Source organism: Gordionus sp. m RMFG-2023, chromosome 1 (assembly GCF_954871325.1).
Source record: "Gordionus sp. m RMFG-2023 chromosome 1, tfGorSpeb1-WG-v2, whole genome shotgun sequence".
In the NCBI taxonomy this organism is placed as follows: domain Eukaryota; kingdom Metazoa; phylum Nematomorpha; class Gordioida; order Chordodea; family Parachordodidae; genus Gordionus; species Gordionus sp. m RMFG-2023.
The window spans coordinates 41,752,057-41,776,070 of NC_088775.1; the positions used below are offsets into that span (position 1 = coordinate 41,752,057).

General features: G+C 26.3%; 2 protein-coding genes across 2 annotated transcripts in view; one reads left to right on the forward strand and one right to left on the reverse strand.

Moving 5' to 3' along the window:
• The window catches only part of LOC135925661 (RNA-binding protein 45-like), a 35,713-nt gene extending 34,786 nt beyond the window's left edge, over positions 1-927 (reverse strand). Inside the window, exons 1-4 of the mRNA XM_065461081.1 lie at positions 777-927; positions 636-733; positions 343-595; positions 168-302 (exon numbers count right to left, since the gene is read on the reverse strand). Of these exons, the coding sequence (XP_065317153.1) occupies positions 168-302; positions 343-595; positions 636-733; positions 777-927 (637 nt within the window). The remainder of the gene's footprint in view (positions 1-167; positions 303-342; positions 596-635; positions 734-776) is intronic.
• Positions 928-13,274: 12,347 nt separating this feature from the next.
• LOC135925665 (polyisoprenoid diphosphate/phosphate phosphohydrolase PLPP6-like) lies at positions 13,275-14,325 on the forward strand. Its single transcript, XM_065461093.1, has 2 exons — positions 13,275-13,541; positions 13,583-14,325. Exons 1-2 carry the CDS (start codon positions 13,370-13,372, stop codon positions 14,062-14,064), a joined length of 654 nt encoding a protein of 217 aa, XP_065317165.1. The 5' UTR covers positions 13,275-13,369; the 3' UTR covers positions 14,065-14,325.
• Positions 14,326-24,014: the final 9,689 nt, after the last annotated feature.

A 24,014-nucleotide genomic window follows, 5' to 3' on the forward strand; every position in this document is an offset into this window, starting at 1 on the left:
CCAAAATAAAATTTCAAGAACATTTGTTTTAAAATTTTTGAAATAAATTTTAGATCTTTAATATATTCTATAATGTCCTTAGAAAACTAAATAAACAGCAATATAGATTGTGTATAATTAAGAAGGTACAAAAAATCATTAGTCTTGATTGTGACTTTGTTTTAAACCTAATTGCTGATAATTGTGATGAAATTTAGAATTTGATCTCATATTGGATAGGTTGTCATTGCCATGTTTTGTTTTATTTAATATTTTTTCAGTTACCTGAGTATCTTGAAGTTTACCAAATATAGCTTTATATACTAAATTTTATATATTAATTAATAGAATATTTAATAGAACTTGGATCACATTCTTCTATAGCTTTTGCAGCATCTGAAGCTTTATAAAATTTAACAAAAGCAAATCCCTTACCACGATTTCCTTTTTTTTGCTTTAACATAACTATTTTCTTAATTTTTCCATATTGTGAAAAATGTCTTCTAATTGAATCTTCATCTTCACCAAAAGTTTTAATAAATAACCTCATTATTCGATCATCTTCGTTAGCATTTTTCGATATATTGGATTCTGTTTTGTCTTGGGCAATTTTAACCTAATTAATTATATTATATTTGCTTAACTTTAAATATTACGTTTAAAGGTTTAATGGATTCTAGGATATTTTCACCATTAGTGGCCTCCATTGCAAGCGCTGCTTCTGAAGCTTTTGAAAATGTTATATATGCTACTCCTGAAAATTTTCTGTGATAACGTTAAAAAAAGTATTATGTAACCTTTAGATTTCCCAGTGTCTTTATGTCTGATAAATTGAATACATTCAATTTTTCCAAATTTTTGATATTCATTACGGAAAATTTCCTCATTAGTGCAAAAGGATCCACTTATGAATATTCTACTGTGAGGAGGATTTTCTTTCTTATCCATTACGAATTAATAGAATATATAAAGAACATAAAATATGACATGATTTGTCACGTGTGTTGACAGTAGAGTTGTTAAATTGCTTTTGAGTCGATAAAAACGACCCTAAGAGCCACATGTTTGGTCATATATCAGACACGACCCGATACAGTGGGTTTCATAAGGTCGGCTGGGTGGATTGATCTGCTGGGTCGGCCTGCTGGGTTGGCTTGATGGGTCGTCCTGCTGGGTCTGCCTCAGTGGCGTCGCTCGGGGGGGGGGGGGGGGGGCGTGCAGGGGTTCGAGCCCCCTGAAGCAAAAAAATTATTTTTATTGCTCTTTAATATCCCCTTGAACTAAAAATAAATTTTTTAATGGCCTCCCTGAACGATTTCTTGTATAATTATATTGAATAATATAAATATTTAATTTATTATTTAAAAATTAATATATCTAAATTTTTCTTAAATGAACACTATTTTAATTATTAGATAATCAAATTTTGTGTTAAAAATATATCAATATCACTCACTAAATATTAATTTAGCATTAACAGTTGAAGCTTAATTGACTTTTATTATTTAAATTATTATATAACTTTAATTAAATAAATATAATCATTTATTAATTGAAAATTAACAAATTTAATATTGAAATTAGCCGAGTTCAACATTTTGATTTTTAAATTTAATTATCATGTCTCTTCCTAAAATTATTTTTAAGGTCCAAATCCAAATGAGAATAAGATATTTATTTATAAAAAGTAAGTGAATAAATAGTTTATAATCCTTTATAATATATAATTATTTATAAAATAATAGGTAAAATGTGACTTTTAAAGGCATATTTGACAGTTATATAATATAATACAGTTAATAATTTTAAAATTTTAATAATAAATGCTTTTGATAATAAATATAAGTAACAATTTGCATTCAATTATTTAACGCCATCTATTTATTAAATATAATATTAAAATAAACTTATTATTCACCACAATGGTGTAATAAATGATTACTTTTCTTCTCCTTTTTGCATGTTTTTAGGAAAGCTATTTTTTTCTTATTTGAAAAACAGTTTTGAGTTAAATTTTTAATACTAATATATTTTTGATATTATTACATAGAGTGATGTGGTATGGTTTTTATGGAAGTGATTTGTGAATGAATGATTTAGTTTTCACGTTGATTACCATTGATCAAATTTGCTATAATCATTTTGATTGGACAAATAATATTTAAAAGAAAACTATTAGCTAAATTTGATTGACATTTTTTGAGGATTATATATATAGATATCTTTTACAATTTTCAATCTATATATAAATTTATTATTTTTTTATAATAATTTACATATGTACAAAAAAACAATTTTATAAAATTTTAAGAAGATTTATTTTAAGGTTAAGAAAAAGAATTTAATTTAAAGTTTTTACAAATAGTAAAAGAAAGGTAAGAAAGTAAATTTTTTAAAGTTATAAAATTTTAAAGGTTATATTATTCATTTTATTCTTATGTTTAACATTTCCCTCTTTTTTTAAGTGACTTCAGTCCTCAGATGATCATCTTATCTATTGCACCTTTAGTCATTTGTTAGTATGGCTTTAGTTTGTTTGTCCGTTGAATCGTCGTTTGTTGAACATTTGTTGATTAGCTGTTTGTATTTGATCTATCTTCCCATTTCCATTTCGCTTTCAAATTTTTATATATTTTTTTTATCAAAAATTTTATTTATTTATATTAATTATTTTTTTCTAGGTCGTAAATCATAATTCCGATTTTGAACCTGACTATGAACTTGTAAATTTTGAACTTGAACTTGTGATTTTTGAACTTGAACTTGATCTTCACTTTCTTCACTTCTTCCCCCTCTAGATATTTTTCTGCTTTGTGGTAGAATTTTCATTTAATATTATGTTCGTTGTTTAGCCTCAGTCATATCTTTTTCATTGGTTTGTTCGTAGCATGTTATCCTGATCGTCTAATCAGTCGCCTGATCAACATCATCACATTAGCTTGTTCATCTCGTTATTTATTATCATTTATATTTAGTTATCATTGTTTGAAAATTATTATTATGATCAATTTATCTCGAATAAAATAATTTTGGAATAATTGAAAAGATAATGGAAAGAATAATATATCGGAATAATTCATAGAATAAGAATCAATTATTGAATCATAAAATATTTTAAATTGTCGCGTTTTAATAATTTTATTTTTATTAAATTTCAATTATTTTTATTTTTAAACTTTGAATTATACTCACTTATTTTACAATTTAAACAATTTCTTCGTATCATAATTTATCTACAAATTGTTCTTTATAAAAAAAATTTCTTTCGTCTTCCATTTTTAACATATGATCTCCAAATCACATTCTTGAAAACTTTTTTAGCATCAAGATATTTAACTATAATATTTGTTTTACTTCTTTATTTTCAAAGTTTTTTTAAATTTTTTATTTTATTATTTTCTTTAATGTTTATATCATTATTTTCTTTAATCACAATTATTTCTTTAAATTTTATTATACTTTTAATTTATAAGAATCTATTTCTTTTTTAACATTTGGTACTAATTTACATGATTTTATTTTAATCAAGTTTTTATTATTATGAGATTTATAATTATGATCATGCCTTTTATTGTAATATGTTTCTTTATATTATTTATTATCTAATTTTCTATTTTCATAATAATTATTATTATTAAATTTTATATTGATTTCTGTTGTCATAATTATCTGTGTCACGATAATAATTATTATTATGATTATTTTTATAATTTTGACATTGAAAATTTTTATTAGAATAATTAGATATATTATTTGATCTAGATGTTTCTTTTATCTCTATTACCGATTTATAATTACATAAACATATTAATATAAACATTGCTTCCTTATAAGTTGAACTTTCATTTCTCGGTGGGACCATTGCTTCCATTTCCAAAAATAAAACATCTTATAAATTATGAATTAAGCTTAAAATATTTTTGCTATCATAATAATCAAATAATCTTCTAATTTATCTATGGATTTTGTTTTATTATTATAGTCCCATATTGTTTTATTTATATTTTAGAGATTTTATTATTTAAATTTTATTTATTTTTCATTTTTCCATTTTAATCATCTCTTATGTGTATTAGAATTAAATAAGCATAACATTCCAGAATCCTCTTTCATATAGTTTGACCATGTTCCAGTATCTAAATTCATATCTAAAATTTGTTTTTGAAAAATATCTAAAAAAATCTCTGAAGTAGTTATGCTGCCTCCATGATAAAACAAGGAGGGTAGTGTAAAAAAACAAAAAATTAAATTACTTTTTTATTTATCTAAATTATATATCTATATCTTTTACAATTTTTATTGTATAATGTATATATTATTTTTTTATAATTATTTACATATATACAAAAGAAGAATTTTAAATTTTAAGAAGATTTATTTTAAGGTTGAAGAAAAAGAATTTAATTTAAAGTTTTTACATATAGAAAAGGATAAGTAAGAAAGTAAATTTTTTAAGGTTATAAAATTTTAAAGGTTATATTATTCCTTTTATTTTTATATTATTCATTTTATTTTTATATTTAACATTTATGAAACTAGAAAGATGTTCTTAGACCTTTGGGTCTAGTGGTAAATAGCCACTGCCATTATATTTTACCTTACGAGGAAAAATAATTATGAAAATTTTTTATATTTTGTTTTAAGCCTAGTTGAAAGTATTTTATAGTAAAATGAGGTTCTAAAACCTCTTAGTCTAGTAATAATTTGTTAAGGCCATTTTATTGTTATCTATGTGGAAAAAAGAAAATTTTAAAATGTTGTTTTAAGTCAAAATAAGCGTTTTTGTTACTAAAAAGATATTCTAAAACATCTGAGTCTAGTAATTAATTAGCATTGCCATTATATTTTATTCCACGAGAAAAATTTTTTATAATTCTGTTTTCAACTAAGTTAAAATTATGAATATACCAAATTCCTTCTAAAATGTGTGAGGTAGCTTAGTTTTAAGATTATGTAATACGCTTCCATTAATACTTCCATATTTTTCGCAAGATATTTAGTAGTTTATTAATAGAATGCTTTAAGAACAGGGGAAACTGGCTTTTTAAGAGTAAATCGACTTCCTAAGGATGCAGTATTCACAACTGACTAACATATCTCAACGTAAACATGGACGGGGTAAAATGGATGTAGTGTGACATCTGCATCACTAAATAATTTTATAATAGGCCAATTATATATGGTCTCCAATATTTATGGATGAAAATTAACTGATTCCTGTCGGCGATGGTCAAAAGGAAAGAAAATTTATATTATGGTTAATCGTCCATATTTTTAAAGCATATAATATTCAAATTCAAAAAGCATTATCCGGTGGCCAAGAAATCGACCCCCTTTAAGAGTATGAAGATGAAGCAAATTCCTTAGATACTATTGATACCCAACTACCCTCTTAAGATAAAGTATAGATCTTTTTTACGTTGAACTGGTTCAAACAAAGTTTTATAATTATATTAAACAATAAAAAGAGAAGTTAAGAAAAGTTTATTTTAAAAATAAAATATTATTTTTTAGATATAAAAATGATAATTTTTACCCAGTTATCAATATAATCATTAAACATTGAGAATATAGAAATTTCCCAGATATCTGAAATTGCCTGTTTATATGGTTTTGATGCACAGAAAATTGTAGAGGAATTTTCAATCTAATGAATGTTAGAAAAATGATACCGTATATGATAAAAGTTATTAATTTTAATAACAACTTAATTTTAATATATGTTTATAGCAGTGACGAAGCGTCAAGTTTACTATTAGGGTAGCAATAGAAAAACTTATTTTTATTTAGTCAAACCATAAAAAAAAATTAAAATATATAAATAAGTGGAATTCGTCTTTGTTTTTGACTAAAATTATCAAGTACTGAATTGTAAAAGATTGATAGATTTTAAATTTTTTAAAGTTTTTTTCAATCGAAATTAAAAAGGGATTTAAAATTTAAAAAAATTTTTTTTACATTAAACTTATAATTATAAATTATTTTACAAAATTCTAAATAAATTTATTTGCTTAAAATAATTTGAATCAAGAGTATTGTTTATAATTAATTAATGGGTGTCATGGCTAACCGAGGATTGATAAACTCCTTTGCATGATAAAAATATCTTTCACAATCTTGAATTGATATCTATAGATATGAATGGGGAAAAAAAATATTTATATCATTTTTTATATATAAGTTATGATATTATATATAAGTCTATGTGATAAAATTTGCGCTTAAATATTTTTAATTTTTAGATAAAAAAGAGTTAAATATAAGTATATCAAAATGTATCTTAGAAAGTATATTATAACAGATACAGATACACCTGAAATAGTATATAGATATAAGTTTTTAATATTTACAGCTTTTTTCTTTTTACCTATGCTAGGTCTTCATGACTCAGTATTATACTTACCCGCTAGTATCATCTCGTAATCCATAACACTTCTTCCTTCATTTTTAAAGCCTTATCATTTGTAAATGTGCACTCTCATTGATAATTTGATATAATTGTTGGATATTATCTCTTTTTTAAAAATTTAAATTTAATTACAAAGGGAAAAAATCATCCATATGTGGTTTTTATTTGAAGATAGGGTGTAAAAATAATTTTTTTTGATATAAGTATCAAATGAAAGCTAATTTTAATATCGTTTGACTGAAAGTCTTTATTCTTGGTCTGGACTTCGTCTGGAGATAGAAGTGGGGGGGGGGGGGGGGGGGTGTAAAAAATAATTTTTTTGATATGGGTATCAAATAAAAGCTAATTTTAATATCCTTGACTGAAAGTCTTTATTCTTGGTCTTGATGGGTATGACTAGTCTGGGGGGGGGGTGTAGGGGGGGGGGGGGTGTAAAAATAATTTTTGCAATTTATTTAGTAACGAGCTCTTTTTTAAAAAATGTAGCACGCTAAAGTTATCGATACTAAAAAAATAGATATGGAATAACGCGCTAAATATAGAACACTGCAAATTATATATTTCAAGTTCAGAATTGGAACCGAAAAAAGATTTGAAATTGTTTTATCTTCATTCTCTTTTATTTCTGTAAATTCTATCGAACTAGACATTTTGTTAATATTTTGAGGGCCTGACAGTCGTACCCATCAAGACAAAAAATGAATAATTTCAATCTAAAGATATTTAAATTATTTATTTGATACCCATATCGATATTTTGTGGTGATAAAAATATTTCTGACTCCCCAAGGCCTAGACCCGCCCTCTGTGAGTGATTATTATTATGAAATAAAAAATTTTGTTCTTTCCTTTTATTTGATACCCATCAAATAAAATTATTTTTTCACCCCCCCCCCCCCCCACTCCAGACCAAGTCATACCAATCAAGATCAAGAATGAAGACTTTCAATCAAACCATATTAAAATTAGCTTTTATTTGATACTCATAAGTTCCAATGTCTTTTTGAAACCAAAGTAGGTTGTTTTTTATTTTAGCTATAGAAGTATCTTTGGATACTTTCTAATTCAAGATCCAGTTCATTTGTAATATAAGATGATGTCAGCAAATCATTACAGTAAAGGATAATAACTGTCATCATCCGAACTCTCTGTCACCCTCAGGGATAAAGGTAGTCCTATCTAAATGAATATCGATATAAAAATAATTTGACACTATGTCCTAATTATATAAAAAATCTAATTAGAACCTCTCTATATCAATGACAACTAACTATATATAAATTCAATAATCAATATAGGCAACTATTACCAAACCCTAAATCTAAATTACCTAGTTTTCATATATTAAGAGCACTTTTTTTAGTAAAATATTTTAACAAATTTTATAACATGAATAAATTATAATTTTGAAGCTAAAATAGTAGTGCTGTGAAGTCACGTCAAAAAAGTAACATCGTTATTTTTCAAGAAAAGGAATGCCATTCGTTACCTTCTTGTAGAGGTAACGAGTAACGGTAACGCAAAACGTTACTTTATATGTTTTTTTAAAAAATCAAAAAGATAAACATATTTTATTGTATTATAAAATTACTTTTATTTATTTTAAATTCTTAATATAAGTAATTTAAGCCGAGTTTTAATTAATATCAACCACTTCCTTCATTTTATTTTAAATTCTCGTTGTTAAATTTTCTGTCGAAATTAATATTCAATCAAAATTCAAAGTAAATATTAAAATGATATTATTATTCTTATAATTTATTTTAGAAATATTATGTCCATAGTACTTGCTTCTTGAGATGAAGATCATTTAACCCTTACCTGGCCCCAATTTGAATTATATTATTAAAGAAAATTTATGGTACCAACTTTACACTTTGTAAATGTAAATTATATTTCAACACAAATATTTCAACCTCAATGTCCAGCAGTTCACACTTAAAAAAGCATTAACCACTTGGCGCCGATTAACTGTCAAACTAGTAGTTAGCAGATTATTGTCACAATATCCAATCACCTTTACAGAATCAATTAGGAGTCAACGTAAAAGGTGAATGTGAGGTATCCCTTCACATGACCAGGATGCTGCAAACGGACCACACCAACAATATCCTAGTCAAAATAGACTTCTCGAACGCCTTTAACTCTATAAGACGTGGAGCTTTTCTAAATCCTATCCTCACCCTCTACCCAGAATTCTCACAATTTATCTTCGATTGTTATGCTAATCCCTCGCATCTTCAATTCGGAGATAGATTGATTCCTTCTAACGATGGGATACAAAAAGGTGACCCTCTAGGTTTCTTTTTGTTCTGTCTGGGCATTAATAGTCTAATACGAGACATTAATGAACAATGCAAGCTAAATCTTCATAACTGGTATATTGACAATGGTATACTAGGCGGCCCACCAACTGAAGTTATGAAGGCAATCCAAATAATAAAATCCAGCGAGAAAAGTTTGGGACTTCGAGTTAATCAAGACTAAAGCGAATATGATCTCCAGTAGGTAAAGACGAGTCCTTTATCAAGTTATTTGCCGATATTCTACGAGAGATATCCCTTATGCGCGATACACTATCTCGTCCCAGCTCACCAAGCCTTCTTCTTATTAAAGAACTACCTTTTAATTTCAAGAATTTTATATACACTCCGAGCGTCACGGATCTTTCAATATGACGTCAACCTCGCTTCACACGAACTGGATATTAAACGCCTAACAGAAGATATACTCAATCTTAAATTTGGGGAATTATCATGGTTACAGGCTATCTTACCAACCAAATCCGGCGGCATTGGTATAAGGTCACCTTCCCTACTTTCTGTTAGTGCGTTCATATCCTCTCGCCTGTCCTGCGAGCCCACCATTCAAACACTAACAAAACATCCTGACCCCTTACTCCTACAGGAAATTGATCTATGGAAGTCCCTCTCATTAGTCGATCCTCCATCGTCGGCATTACAGAAGGATTGGGATAAACTTCTAGTTGGCAACTCCGTTGCATTCCTTAAATCGAGGAGCCAGCCAGAGGACCATTTTCTACTCTTCTCCATTTCCAAAGGTAGTGGATACGAATTTCTTGAGGCTTTCCCATCCCGAAACCTTGACCAGCTCCTAAGCAATGATAAGCTACGTCACGCCATCGGTCTTAGACTGAATTGCGATATGGTAATACCTTATAACTGTATCCTCTGACAAACGTCGGTCAAATCCTAAGGCCGTCACTCTCTACACTGTAAGCGCTGTAGAGGCAGATTCATTAGGCATTCAAAATGCAATGATACCATTGCCAGGGCCTTCAAATCCGCCGGCATCTCATCAACCCTCGAACCTACTGGCCTTTACAATTCCGATGGTTCGACTATGATTCCTTGAAAGAGAAGGGAATTCCTAACTTGGGATTTCTCACATCTATTCTCTAGTTCCTTCCAATATAAATAGAGATGCCATACTAGATGCCGAGGCGAATAAACTAGCTAAATATTCACCATCTCTTCCCGCCAATTATACATTCTTACCATTAATCGTCATTACTCTAACGTCGTTCGGCTCTCATGCCCTAGACTTCTTTAAAGAGCTGGGAAAATGGATTTCTGCTAGGACCGAGGATCCCAACGAGGGATTCTACCTACGCCAACGATTACCCATAAACATAGTAAAATATAATTATCTCAGCTTTATTTTTTCAATATCCGAAATCTCGTAATTGAACATCCTATGCATAGTATAGACTTAGGCCATTTTGTTGCCTATTATAATGTTAGCGCTAAAAGGGAACTTGAATCTCAATCAATAAAAAATTACAAGAATTAATGACTTTATATAATTGTGATTTACTAATATTATTTTTTTTTTACTATTATCATAACATACCTTGATATAAATTGTCGATAACGAAATTATAATACTTTATTTATCTTGTAATTAATAAAAATATTCAGTTAAAAGATGAATTAATATATCATTATTTTAATCATTACTTTAATAAAAGAATAATATTTTGAAAAGCTTAATCATAGAATTAAAATATAAATAGAGCTGTGCCGATTTAAAATATCGGCTAGGATCGGCACCGATATTTAGCGTTTCCCAAAATATCGGATTGGGCAGATACCTGTAAAAACCGATCTGATCATTTTACTTTACTTTTTTTTGTTATTTTATGTTATGTATATTTATTTTACCTTATTATAATATTTTCTAAATAATTATTTTTAAACATTGCAAATGCACAACACCCTCTAAATTTTATTTTTTTAAAAAATAGATTTATAGTATTTTAAAAGTTTTTTTATAAAAATAGAAAGGAACACCCAAAATTTTATTTATTTTAAATCTTTTTAAATAATAAGGCCAATTTTATTATTTATACTGAAAAGAACGAGGAAACTAAAGATATGACACGAAGAGCGAGTCAGTAAAAATATATTTTATTAACTAACTTCTTTCTCTTTTCTTAAGGTATATATACATTTTCTAAAATATAAATTAGAATATATATAAAAACAAAAAGTAAGGTTACGAAAAATAATAAGTAATATAAGTCGAATTACAAAAATAAAAAGTTGAATTGAAAATTTAAATTTGAATTCATAAAAAGTAATACAAGTTGAATTTGAATTCCTAACAAAATAAAAATATAATGAATGTATGCAATATAAATTAAAATATATTACTATTCAATAACCAATATTTTAATTTATTAATTCCGTGACGTTGTTATTTTTATCATTTTTCAAAATCATTATTATCATCAGTAAGTTGCGAATAATAAGAAATAATAGTTCATCAAAATATAAAAATAAGTGAAGAATGATAAATCAATAAGATTGTTATATTTTTAGCGTTTTAATTTTTCGCGTTTTAATGACTTTTATTTTTTCGCGTTTTAGTGTTTAATTAATTTTTGCGTTTTAATATTTAATTGATTTTTATTTATTTTCAATCTCCGAGGTTATATAATGATTTTCGCTCTTTATATTTGGAGTCTTAATCAGATCTTTTGAAAATTAAAAAGAATGACGCGTTATATATTGATGAAAGTAATTTATTGATATTTTATTTGTAATTGTATATAATTAAAGGTATTGCAAGCGATCAAACTACCGAAGAAAATATCAACAGCGAATTTATGATCAAAATAAGAAAATGGATCATATCGATTTTTAAGTCAATTAAATTCTTATTCTAATTTAAATTTTTTATATAAATATTTATTAACCCTTCCTACAACTTCCGGTTCAGCCGAAAGAGCCATGAGTAAAGTAAAAATTAACAAAACTCGAATGCGGAATAAAATTTCGGACCCATTTTTAAAAAATTTATTGTTAATTAATATCCAGCGAATTGATGTTTTTGAAAAATTTACAATTGATGATATTAAAACACAATTTGCATTAACATCTATAAGGTTATCCAAATTATTAATAAAATAAGTAATGTATATATTTCACAGCGAATATATACGCTTTTAAAAAATGTAAATTTAATTTAACATTTTATAATTTCAAATGCAAAATATACTATAATTCATTTTATTCTAATATTTTATATAATGGCTCAATTTACAATACATGTTTTTAATTAATTAAAAGGTAATATAGGTATGTGGAATCAAGCTAAATATACCTCTTTAAATTTATTCTTATTATATTTTTTACAATATTTTAGATCTTTTTTATAGAAATATTAATATGTTATCTCATTTAATTCACTTATATATATTTTATGAAAATAAAATGAATATCAACCAAATTATGAAAAGATTGCATTATTTAAATATAAGTTGATTATCACCTACAAATTTTTAAAAATTTTTTTCCCTAAATAGGCTTGAAAGATTGTAAATAGAATTATGCTGTAAGGTTATAAATGGTGGCTTATTATAAGATTTTTTAAATAAAATCACTATACCATCGTAGGTCTTTAAATTTCGCAGCTGATGGCCGCGGGATTTTTTTTAGGTGGATATGGGTAGATTTTGGAGGGGTTTGCCTCCATCAAATTTTCTGCCATGTAGACAACTGATCAAAAGCATTGATTAGTAAAGTTTATTAAAATATTACTGTACAAATATGTCTGTAAAAGTGAAATTTTACCTAATATTTTGTAAACAATTCTATATAATAGAAGATTATCCACTATATGTCTACTTACATTTTATAAAGAAATTTCATATAATTGTTTGGACCTTGGAAATATTTTTAGAAAGAGGCATGGTAATTAAATTTAAAAATAAATAGTTTGGTTGATTCGTGATTTTGAACTCGGCTAATTACAGTATTAAATTTGCTAATTTTCAATTAATAAATGATTACATTTATTTAATTGGGTTATAAAAAAAATTAAATAATAAAAATCAATAAAGTTTCAACTGTTAATGCTAAATTGGTATTTAGACATTATGAAAGATATTGATATTCCATTTTTAACATAGAATTTGATTGTAAGCTGACATAGTGAAAATATAATTATATGTATTAATCTAATCTAATAATTACAATAGCACTCAATTAATAAAAAATTTAGATTATTAATTTTTAAATAAAAATCATATCTCTATATAATACTTAATAAAATTATAAAAGAAATCGCAGGGTGGTATCAAAAAATTTACATTTAGTTCAGGGAAATTTGAATGAAAAATATAAAAATGGTTTTTTTATAAAAACAATATTAAACACTATTCAATTTTGAATATCCACAATAAACTTTATACAAAAATAAAATAAGCTAATCTGGATATTAAAAATAGAAACAAGAATTTAATTATTCAACCGTAAATTTTAAAAAATTTGTCTTCCATAATAATATAGAAATTATACTTATTGACATTTTGAAATGCCATATCTTAGATTGAAAGGTAACGTGATAAATATCAATCATATAAAATAATCTAATATTCTCAATCTAATTTTTTTTTGAACTTTTTTTTTTAGTTTAGTTTTATTTTAATTTTTTTTTTGAATATCTGTATTTATTCATGAAAGGCAAACAAGATCTCCCCACTGCTCGTTTTACATCGATTACTCACTTTTATTTTAAATTTATAGAAATATCAGCTAATGGTTTTGTATGGATTATTGGAACTTTTCTTTTATTGATATTAACTCCATATCTACAACAACAAAATTATATCCTTAATTTACTTTGGTGTAAGTTATATTTAAAATATTTTATGAAATATATAAAATAGATTTGCTCTTGGATGTCATTATAATCTCAATACTAAAAGGAGTGTTTAAACGCAGTCGACCTAACTTAACCATTACTGAAAAAGAAGTATTATTGATATCAGTAGATAAATATTCATTTCCATCAGGGCATGCTTCTAGATGTGTACTTCTAACCTTTATAACCATCAAATATTTATGTTGCAATAGTGATATCATTTGTTTGAAAAATTATTTAAATGAGAATAATATTATATTTAATATTTCTATTTTCAATTTATTTAATACAATTATATTAAAATTAATATGCAATTTTTTAATTCTTTTTTGGGTCATTTCAGTACTGATATCGCGTTTATATTTAAAACGTCATTTTATATCTGATATTATATGTGGTAGTTTTATAGGTATTATTGAATTTTTCATTTTTGAAAAATACATATGGTTGTCTAATGAAAAATGCCAAGAACTCCTTCTTCCATATCATTTACATTTCAATTATTAGTTATTTAATCATAATATTTTAATAAGCTCATATGAAATAAATATATTACACTCAATTTAATATAATATAATTATATTTTTTTATTGACAATAACATGTATTCGTCTCTGATGAGTTCTCATATCTATCAAAATGATATTTATTAATAAAAATTGTTATAATTTGTAATGAAATAAAAGTTTATATTATTATTTTTATATATTTAAGAACATGTTTTTTACATACACAACTAATATATAAAAGTTAAAATATTTAGAGCAAAGTGAACTTTAAAATAACAAATTTTAGGTGCATATTTGTTAAATATATTATTTTATTTTAAACTACTTTTTTTACATCTCATTTTTTGTTTAGGTAAATTCATAAATTAAAACATGGTTTTTGTGTGTGGTTTTTCATACTTATGTATTCCTTAGTATGGTGTTCATTAAACATTAACTACATAGGTCACTGAGATCATCCTGAATATAGGGGTATAATTAGCTGTTTGGTTTTATCCCCAATTATATAAGATAAAACTAACAACTCTTTTCAAAAACATTCTTTCACTTTGCACCAATTTTGTATTAATTTATAATTGTACCTTTTATTTTCCCTATAAAAGGGACTAAAAATTATGTCTACGATCATCTTAGATTTTTATTTGTAGATTTTTGTTATTAATAAATCTTTTACTTGATAAAATTTAATAATAGTTTTTTTTATATATCAGTGTTTTAGTATTAACATTGTTGCATAATATAATTTAATATCATAATATACAAAGTTAATTGAAGCTTTAAACTATGACTATTTACATATAAAAAAAATTCACTAAATAATATATTATTTTATTTCTACATACGAAGCCTCAAACCATCAATTGATTTACCTTAAATTGATTTACTTGATATATATATATTTGAAGTTGTTGACTTTCTATGTATGTGATAATTTTACTTGTTAATAAAAAATTACTTTTTTATATCGTTATTATTTATTCTAAAGCAAACGAAACCAGACTTACATATTCTTATCCTATTACTTATTCTTTTTAGCGCAACCAGACTTACATATTCTTATTCTACTACCGATTCTTTTTAGCGCAATTATTCTTTATATGCGTCATGGTGGAGGATGGAAATAATAACATAAAAGTCTTACTCAAAACCCTTGACCTAAAATTTATTGCCGAAAACATAACTGATGAACCCACTAAGAAATATAAACTGTTAGAGACAATAAATAAAGATTTAGCCGTGAGTATAATGGATTCGATTGATAATTTATCATATGAGCAAATGAAGGATTTAATACAAAAAAAAGTTGAAAAGAACAAAATTACGCGTATAATGGAAGTTTTTAGTGCTAAACCAGATAGATTAGAGTCATCCAGAGAATAGGCTGAAGGCGTGTGGATCTGGCTTTAATTCAGAATTGATAGCGGTTCAATTTATTATTAATTGTCACAATGAGAGATTAAAAACAAGATTGATAGAAGAAAACACGACAGACTTGATTATCATTGAGGAGATTGTTGTCAAATGTCAATCATTGGAGATAAATAATAAAAATCCTTCATTGAAAAAGATACATGGAGAAAAGATGACAGATATGGTACACAATGCTATACGACATGGAATGAAAACAAGCATAATGGTAGGACCTACAACAACAACAACAATTTCAAAAAGACGGATATGATACAAACACCTTATAATTTAAGGCCAAGAAATAAAATTAATTTTATTAATGATATTATGATTGACCTTCAAATTAATAATTATGATTTTTCTTTGATGATAGATACTGGTTCTCCGGTGTCATCCTTGCCCATGAAAGAGTTTGAAAAGCTTGCGAAGGATGAAGATGTGGAGTTGAAAAGTTGTTCGAAGAAATTATTCTCGTATGAAGGGTCGCCCACAGTCATTGGTAAAGTTATTAATTGTAAGGTCAAATTTCTAAATACGATTAAATATTTAGATTTTTATGTTTTGGAAGGGGAGGGACTACCTTTATGTGGTCTAGATTGGATCAAAGAATTTGATTAGATTCAATTTTGATTTTAATACTAAAGAGTTAGGAGATAGGGTAAATTTTGTAACTTTTAACAATCCTTGTAAAAATAATGACAGATTTGATAGAGGGAATTTGGTTATTCAGTCAATGTTTATTAAAAAAAATTGTTATGATTTTAATTATGATATTAATAATTTAGTTAAAAGGTTTGATTGTGTTTTTAATAATAAAATAGGCAAAGTAAAACATTTAAAAATAAATATTTTGTTAAAAGGTGATTTTAAACCAAGATTTTTGAAGGCCAGGAGAGTACCGTTTGAAATAGAAGAAGAGTTAGGTAACATTCTAGAACAACGGTGTCAACAGGGCATAATAACCCCTGTTATATTTTCCCAATGGGCGACATCATTAGTTTTGGTTAAAAAGAAGGATAATGCTTTGAGAGTTTTTCTGACTTTAGGCTCACTGTTAATCCACAGTTAGAAAGGTTTGGATATCCGCTTCCAAGGATAAGTGACATTATTGCTAAGGTTGGAAAAGGCAGATTATTTTCAAAAATAGACTTTTCCTCGGCTTATTTGCAAATACCTATTTCTAAAGAAACTTCCAAATTTTTAACCGTTTCAACCCATAAAGGTCTTTTTCAATTTAATAGATTACCTTTTGGACTTACAGTGTCGACTGCTTATTTCCAAAAGACCATGGATGAAATTTTTGCTGACATTAACGGGGTTATGTATTATTTAGATGATTTATTAATTTTTTGTAAGGATAAGGAAGATCATTTTAATAAATTGAAAAAGGTATTTCAAAGAATGATGGATTTTGGTTTGATTGGAAATATAAAAAAAAGTTAATTTTGCAAAGAGAGTATTAAGTATTTAGGTTATTTGATAAGTGACAAAGGTATACAGCCAATTAAAGAAAAGATTGATCCGATAAGTACCATGACTGAACCTAAAAGTAAGGAAGAATTTCATTCGTGGTTGGGTCTGATGAATTATTATTCAAGGTTCATAGAAGGTTTTTCTAAATTGGCATCTATTTTATATGAATTGCTTAAAAAGGGTAAAAAGTTTTATTGGGGAATTAATGAAAAAACTAGTTTTGATCAGATTAGAGAAAGATTATGCAATGCACCAATTCTTGCACATTATGACAGAAGTAAAAATTTATTTATTTCTACTGATGCTTCTAATAAAGATATGGGTGCTGTTTTATTTCATGTTGAAGAGGATGGTCTTAAAAGGCCGATTGAGTTTATGTCAAAAGCATGGACGGGTGCTGAGAAAAGATATTCGATTATTGAGAAAGAAGGATTGTCGATTGTTGTGGCTGTTAAGGAATGGAGGGAATATTTAGTAGGGAGGAATTTTAAAATTTTTACGGATCATAAACCTCTAATTAATTTGTTTGGAATAGATCCGGTTTAACTTTACAATATGTCGCCAAGGCTACAGAAATGGGCTTTTTGTTTAGCCGGGTTTGATTTCGACATTAATTATAGGAGGGGTAAAGATCAATTTATTGCTGATGGGTTATCTAGGTTAATAAAGGAAGATGTTATTTGTTTTTTTAATATTGATAATGATTTAAATGACCAGAGAATTTTGAATAATTTAGATATCATAAGAAGAGAGACTGGTAGATTTAGAACTTATCAAAGTTAAACAATTTATTTTGAATGAAGCGGGAGATTTCACACAAATTAAAGTATATATGGAGTTAGGTAAGTTGTTGTTTATTAAAAATGATTGTATTTTTAAGGGAGAGCAGATTGTTATCCCCCAATCGCTAAGAAAAGAGATTCTAACTGTTCTTCATGAGGGACATATAGGTTTGTCTAGGATGATTGATATCATGGAAAGATATTTTTGGTGGCCCGGGGTTAAAAGAGACATCAAGGAAATGGTTTTTAGGTGTAATATGTGTATGGTAAATGCTCCAAAATTACCAAGGGTTAGAAATAATCATTGGGTAGATCCGAGCAGACCCTGGTATCGTATTTTTATTGATTTTTTTGGACCCATTAAGAATTATTATGGATAAGTGATAATTGATGTGTACTCTCGATGGCTTGAGATTATCAAGGTTAAAAATATTACTACGAATACCACGATTATGGTATTAAATAATATATTTTCTAGATTTGGTTACCCGGTAGAGTTGGTTTCTGATAATGGACCAGCTTTTAAGTCGTATGATTTTAAGAATTTTCTATTAAAAAAAGGTATAACACATATATTTACTCCTCCATACCATCCGTCTTCAAATGGTATGGCTGAAAGAGCGGTACGCTCAGCTAAGGATATGATTTATAAATTAGGTGGTTGGGATGATAGGTTATTGGAAGAGGTGTTATTAAATTATCGCAATACCACACATTCGGCAACCAAAACTTCACCTGCTTTTAGATTATTCGGCAGGGAACTAAGATGGAAATGGAGTTTTTTGAAGGACAGTGACTGTGATATACGACCTAAAATTAAAAGAATAAAGTTCAGAGAATTAACATTTGGCAACTCTGTTTTTGTCAAAGTAGGCGTCAGTCAAGAATGGCATGTAGGGATTGTTATTGGGAGAATCAGTAATGTTATTTGGGAAATAAAAATAGATAATAAGGTGGTGCTAGCGCACATTAATCAAATCAGAAATTTGTGACTGTCACTTATAGTTTTAATATAAAAACATTACAATAAATTGTTAATATATATATGATATGTTAACCCCTTCACATTCTTTCCCCTATTATCCGCTGTTTATATACAATAACAGTACCATTTCCACATTATACATACATGATATGTTAACCCCTTCCCAGTCTCTCCATATTATCAGCTGTTAATTACACAATAACAGTATCATTTCCCCATTATACATATATTTTCAAATCAATATAATACCTAACCCGTCCCCTCATTATTACCCTATGTTGTCCCATTTAATTAACCAAGTCTTTATATTAAATTTTATTCCAAATATATTTAGTGATGATTGGCCACCGATAATGTTAATTGTACCTATGGATAGTGTAATCTATACCTTTTATTAAGGGTAATTACGTAAAAAACTATCATGTACAATTATGGTGCCATTTCCCCATTATACATATATTTTCAAATCAATATAATACATAATCCGTCCCCTCATTATTATCCTATGTTTTCGCACTTGATTAACCAATTTATATTTTAAGGTCAAAGTTTGTTATAGCCCCTTTTGCATTATTGTTATTATTTTCTAATCTAAATTACCTCCCGCATGCCAAGCGAGCTCCTATTCCCTATATTATAAATTTTAGTTTATATATTTTTTTTTTTTTTTTGAGGAGGTGCATGTTGCATAATATAATTTAATATCATAATATACAAAGTTAATTGAAGCTTTAAACTATGACTATTTACATATACAAAAAAAATCACTAAATAATATATTATTTTATTTCTACATACGAAGCTTCAAACCATCAATTGATTTACCTTAAATTGATTTACTAGATATATATATTTGAAGTTGTTGACTTTTTATGTATGTGATAATTTTACTTGTTAATAAAAAATTACCTTTTTATATCGTTATTATTTATTCTAAAGCAAACGAAACCAGACTTACATATTCTTATCCTATTACTTATTCTTTTTAGCGCAACCAGACTTACATATTCTTATTCTACTACCGAATCTTTTTAGCACAATTATTCTTTATTTGCGTCAAACATTAAATGCGTTTTAATTCTTGAGTATTTTAAGTAAGTTTTAAAATTTCATACTATCACACACACGTTCACAAGGACTGTATGGAAGGTTTCAAATGTCCCCGCTGTTTTGCCCCAAACGGATGCTCTTCCACTGGTAACAAAAGTCTAGCAATTTCAATTATATTTAACTATAGAGTTATTCCATATCAAATTACTTTACAACATGAACATCTCATGTTTTGCTATTTGGTATATAAGTTATTAATGAAGTGTTGTAATTGTCGAATCCAAAATATTAGTCTCTCAACTCTATTAGACACGTGATAGATCTTAGAGTGGCTCTACTTAGTCATTTTTCGAAAATATGATTTTCAAAATTAGGATAACATTAATATTAGAAGCTATATATACTTATTAAAGCTCATTTTATAGCCCTAAGTGAACTCTTCTATGTATTTTGAATAGAATTTATTTTTAGTTTATATATTTTTCTTAAATGTAGTTCAAAATTTGTTATTAATTTTTTGAAATATTAAAATAAATTATTTTTTCCAAATTTCTGATATTTTATAAAGAGTCCTAATATGAAAATTTCAAGAGTGGCCCCAATAAATACCTAGGTTGCAAAATCCACCAGGTGGCTCTAAATTATCTGCTAAATGGCATAGTAAGTAATTTAATTTATCAATTTTAACAAAATAAGTTGTTATACATATCTATTTTTGGGGGAGAAGTCAATTTTGTGCATTCTTTGTTGTTTTTTTTAAATTAATAATGAGAAGTTAATTTTGTGTATTCATTGCCATTTTTTTTTGTTAATTTATCGAGTCCATTATCAAGAAAAATTAATTTTTTATTTTTTGGAAAAGAATTAATAAATTTATTTGTCAAAATGTGCAAGATACAAAAAGCATAAGAAAAAGATAAAATCATGAATTATTATTTTTCAAATTGTGAAATTAAATTTTTTTTTTTAAAATTGTTTTCTTTCAAATTTTTTTTATTTTAAATTCAATTTTTTATTAAAATTTATATACAAATATGATAAAATATTATTATTTAAAAATTAACTTTATAATATAGAGAATAAAATATGTCATATACCAGTTTAAGTTAAAAAAAATATCAAATGGTGAGGTCGGGCCATGATGTTTTAAATATACGGCGATTTTCTGTTTGAGTTTGTAGAATGGAGAAAGGTATAATTTTTTTATTGTTTTGAATAGATCTAAAGCCGCTTGTCCAAAACAGCAGGTTGATGTAGCTGCTATAGGAACAAAGTGATTATCACACATTAGGTGTGAGTATTTTATATTTTTCAGAGATTCGGCTCTGTTAAGGGGATCATGGAAATTATTAGATGGAGCCATGGGATCAATGCAGGTAAATTATTATTACCAATATTTTATTTTAATCTTTTTTAATATTATAAAATTATTTGTTTTAAAATATAAAATCAAATTAAATCGTATCCCTTCTGAAAATATTTTTACTGTTGATATGTTGAGTTTTATTTTTATATAAGTCAATCTAAAAAAATGTTTTATTTCATAATAAAACATTTATTGAATAATTAATAGTAAGCATATAATACCGTAGCGTCACTAGGAGGTGGGGAGGGGCGCAGGGGCTATAGTCCCCTGAAAAATATCAATAGCCTCCTGAAACGAAAATTTTTTTAATGGTTCCCTAATATCCCCCTGAACTAAAAATAATTTATTGACAGCCCCCTGAACGATTTCTTTTATAATTTTATTAAGTATTATATATAGATTTGATTTTATAATTTAAAAATTAATTAAACTATCTAGATTTTTATTAAATAAGTGGTATTTTAATTATTAGAATAGTGTTAAATAATGGAAATTGATTTTTTTTATATTTAAATTTATATTGATATTTTATATAACTTTAATTGGTATTATTTGAATATAACCTTGTTTAATACGTTTCAGCCTGTAACCTTGCTTTTGTTTAAATTGTTTTTATAATATATTTTGATACTTTTTATTTTTGTGTAATCGAATTTGTAAAAGATATATATACCTTATTTTTTATAATAGTTTTTAGTTAGTTAATTAGTTCTCTTATAGATTAAATGTAATAATATGATATAAAAACTTTTACACCATATTAACATGGTGCCCCGGTATGATTATTCACGTACAATGACATATAAAAAAATCTCATTTATATTGTGCTTATGCCGATAATTATAAAAAAAATATTTAAAAATAAAAAATTTTTTTTGGAATTGTATAATAAATCATAAAAACTATTCGATATAAAAGGACACACACAAAGTTTAAAAAAAAATTGAATACATAATCATAAGACTTTATAATGTCAATTTTATCTTTATGCTAATTTAAAATTATACTTTAAAATAAAAATTTGCAAATTTTAAATATGGACGAAAAAATTACTGTTTCATCTACCAGGGAGGTTAAATTCCCAAAACTGGAGGGGTGTTTGAACCAACACTTACTTGGAGAGATTAGATGATTATTTTTCTCAAACAATATAATCAGACTCAGTAAAAATTGAAAAATTTATGTTTATCTGATGACCTATACGTAAAATCAAGTCATTAATGTACTAAGGTAGATATCAAAGATTATAGTGTTGTCATTAAAAAATTAAAATACCTTGTACAGTCAAGATATTTGGATCTTAACTAACAACTTTAACCTTGCATCACAAGGCGTTGAGGAATCTTTCATGGATTGGTTTTTTAGCCTTTCTAAGTTGAGTAGACAATGTAATTTTATTAATGATGATCGCACAGAAGAAAAATTGAGAACATCTAGTTTAAACGATAATATAAAAAATAAATTAAATAAAAAAATTAACTATACATTAGACGAAATGATTGAAATAGGAGAAAAATTGGATAGTATTAACATTAAATCAGAAAGTGACAATGTTAATTATGTTTTTAGTAGGGATAAAAAATTTAATAAAAATAATGATAAGAATTTAGATAACCAAAATACTTCTAATAGGAATGAGAATATTACTAACCATAATAGACCTAATTATAATACGAGACAAAATTTTGACATTAGGAATAGGAATTATGGTAATAACCATTTTAGTAATGTTAATGACAACAAGAATAGGAATTTTAGGAATGGTAGAAATAATTATAATTATAATTGCAATAACTATAGAAATAATCAGTATAATGATGGCAATTATCAAAATTACAATTATCGGTATAACAATAGCAACTTTAGAAACTTTCATAATAATTATCAATCTTATAACAACAACTACGGTAGGAACAACGCCTCGTGTAATTATAATCAGAGGAGACAGATTCAATGTGACGATCAAAATCATAATAATTAGCGATCTTATAATAAAAATCAAATAATTATGAAGAAAACAACAGGTGGCTTAATAATGATAACCAAAGTAAACAAATCGAATATGACGATCGTAATCGGTGGAAGGATTTTAATCAAAGAAAACAAATCCAGTATGATAATCAAAATTGCTACGATAACAATAATTGTATATGAACATTGAAGAAGTTGGGGAAAATAAAGTTGACACTGCCAAAGACAATAATGAGAATGAATTCAATATCAACTATCTGGCTGAAAATAGACAAAGGTGATGACAGTGCTTTTATGACTACTTTGAAATTAAATAATGTTACTACAACTATGCAAGTCGATACTGGGTCAAAGTTTACCATCATTTCATACCTCACGAGATGGTTAAAAAAATTGGCATAAGAGAAATGAAGAAATCCAGATTTCGACTTACAGCCTACGATGGTAACTTGATTAAGATCATCGGGACAACTCAAGTCAAAGTAATTTATGAAGGAATCCCTAACTATTTACTAACAGTGGTTGTAGAGTCAAAAAGAACGCGTTGTTAGGAAGAATCTGGATCAATGCCTTTAAAATATTTTAAATAAATTCATAGGAAATATCGACATCAATTTTTATAACCCAATTAAATAAATATAATCATTTATTAATTGAATATTAACACATTTGTAATTAGCCGAGTTCAAAATCACTAAACAACTATATTATTCATTTTTAAATTTAATTGCCATGCCTCCTCCTAAAAATAGTTAGTAGACATATAGTTGATAATCCTCAATTATATAAAATTGTTTATAAAATATTAGGTAAAATGCCATTTTTACAGACGTATTTGGCAGTTGTTATAGAATATATTACAATTAATATTTCAAAGCATTTACTAATAAATGCTTTTGATAATAAATTTAA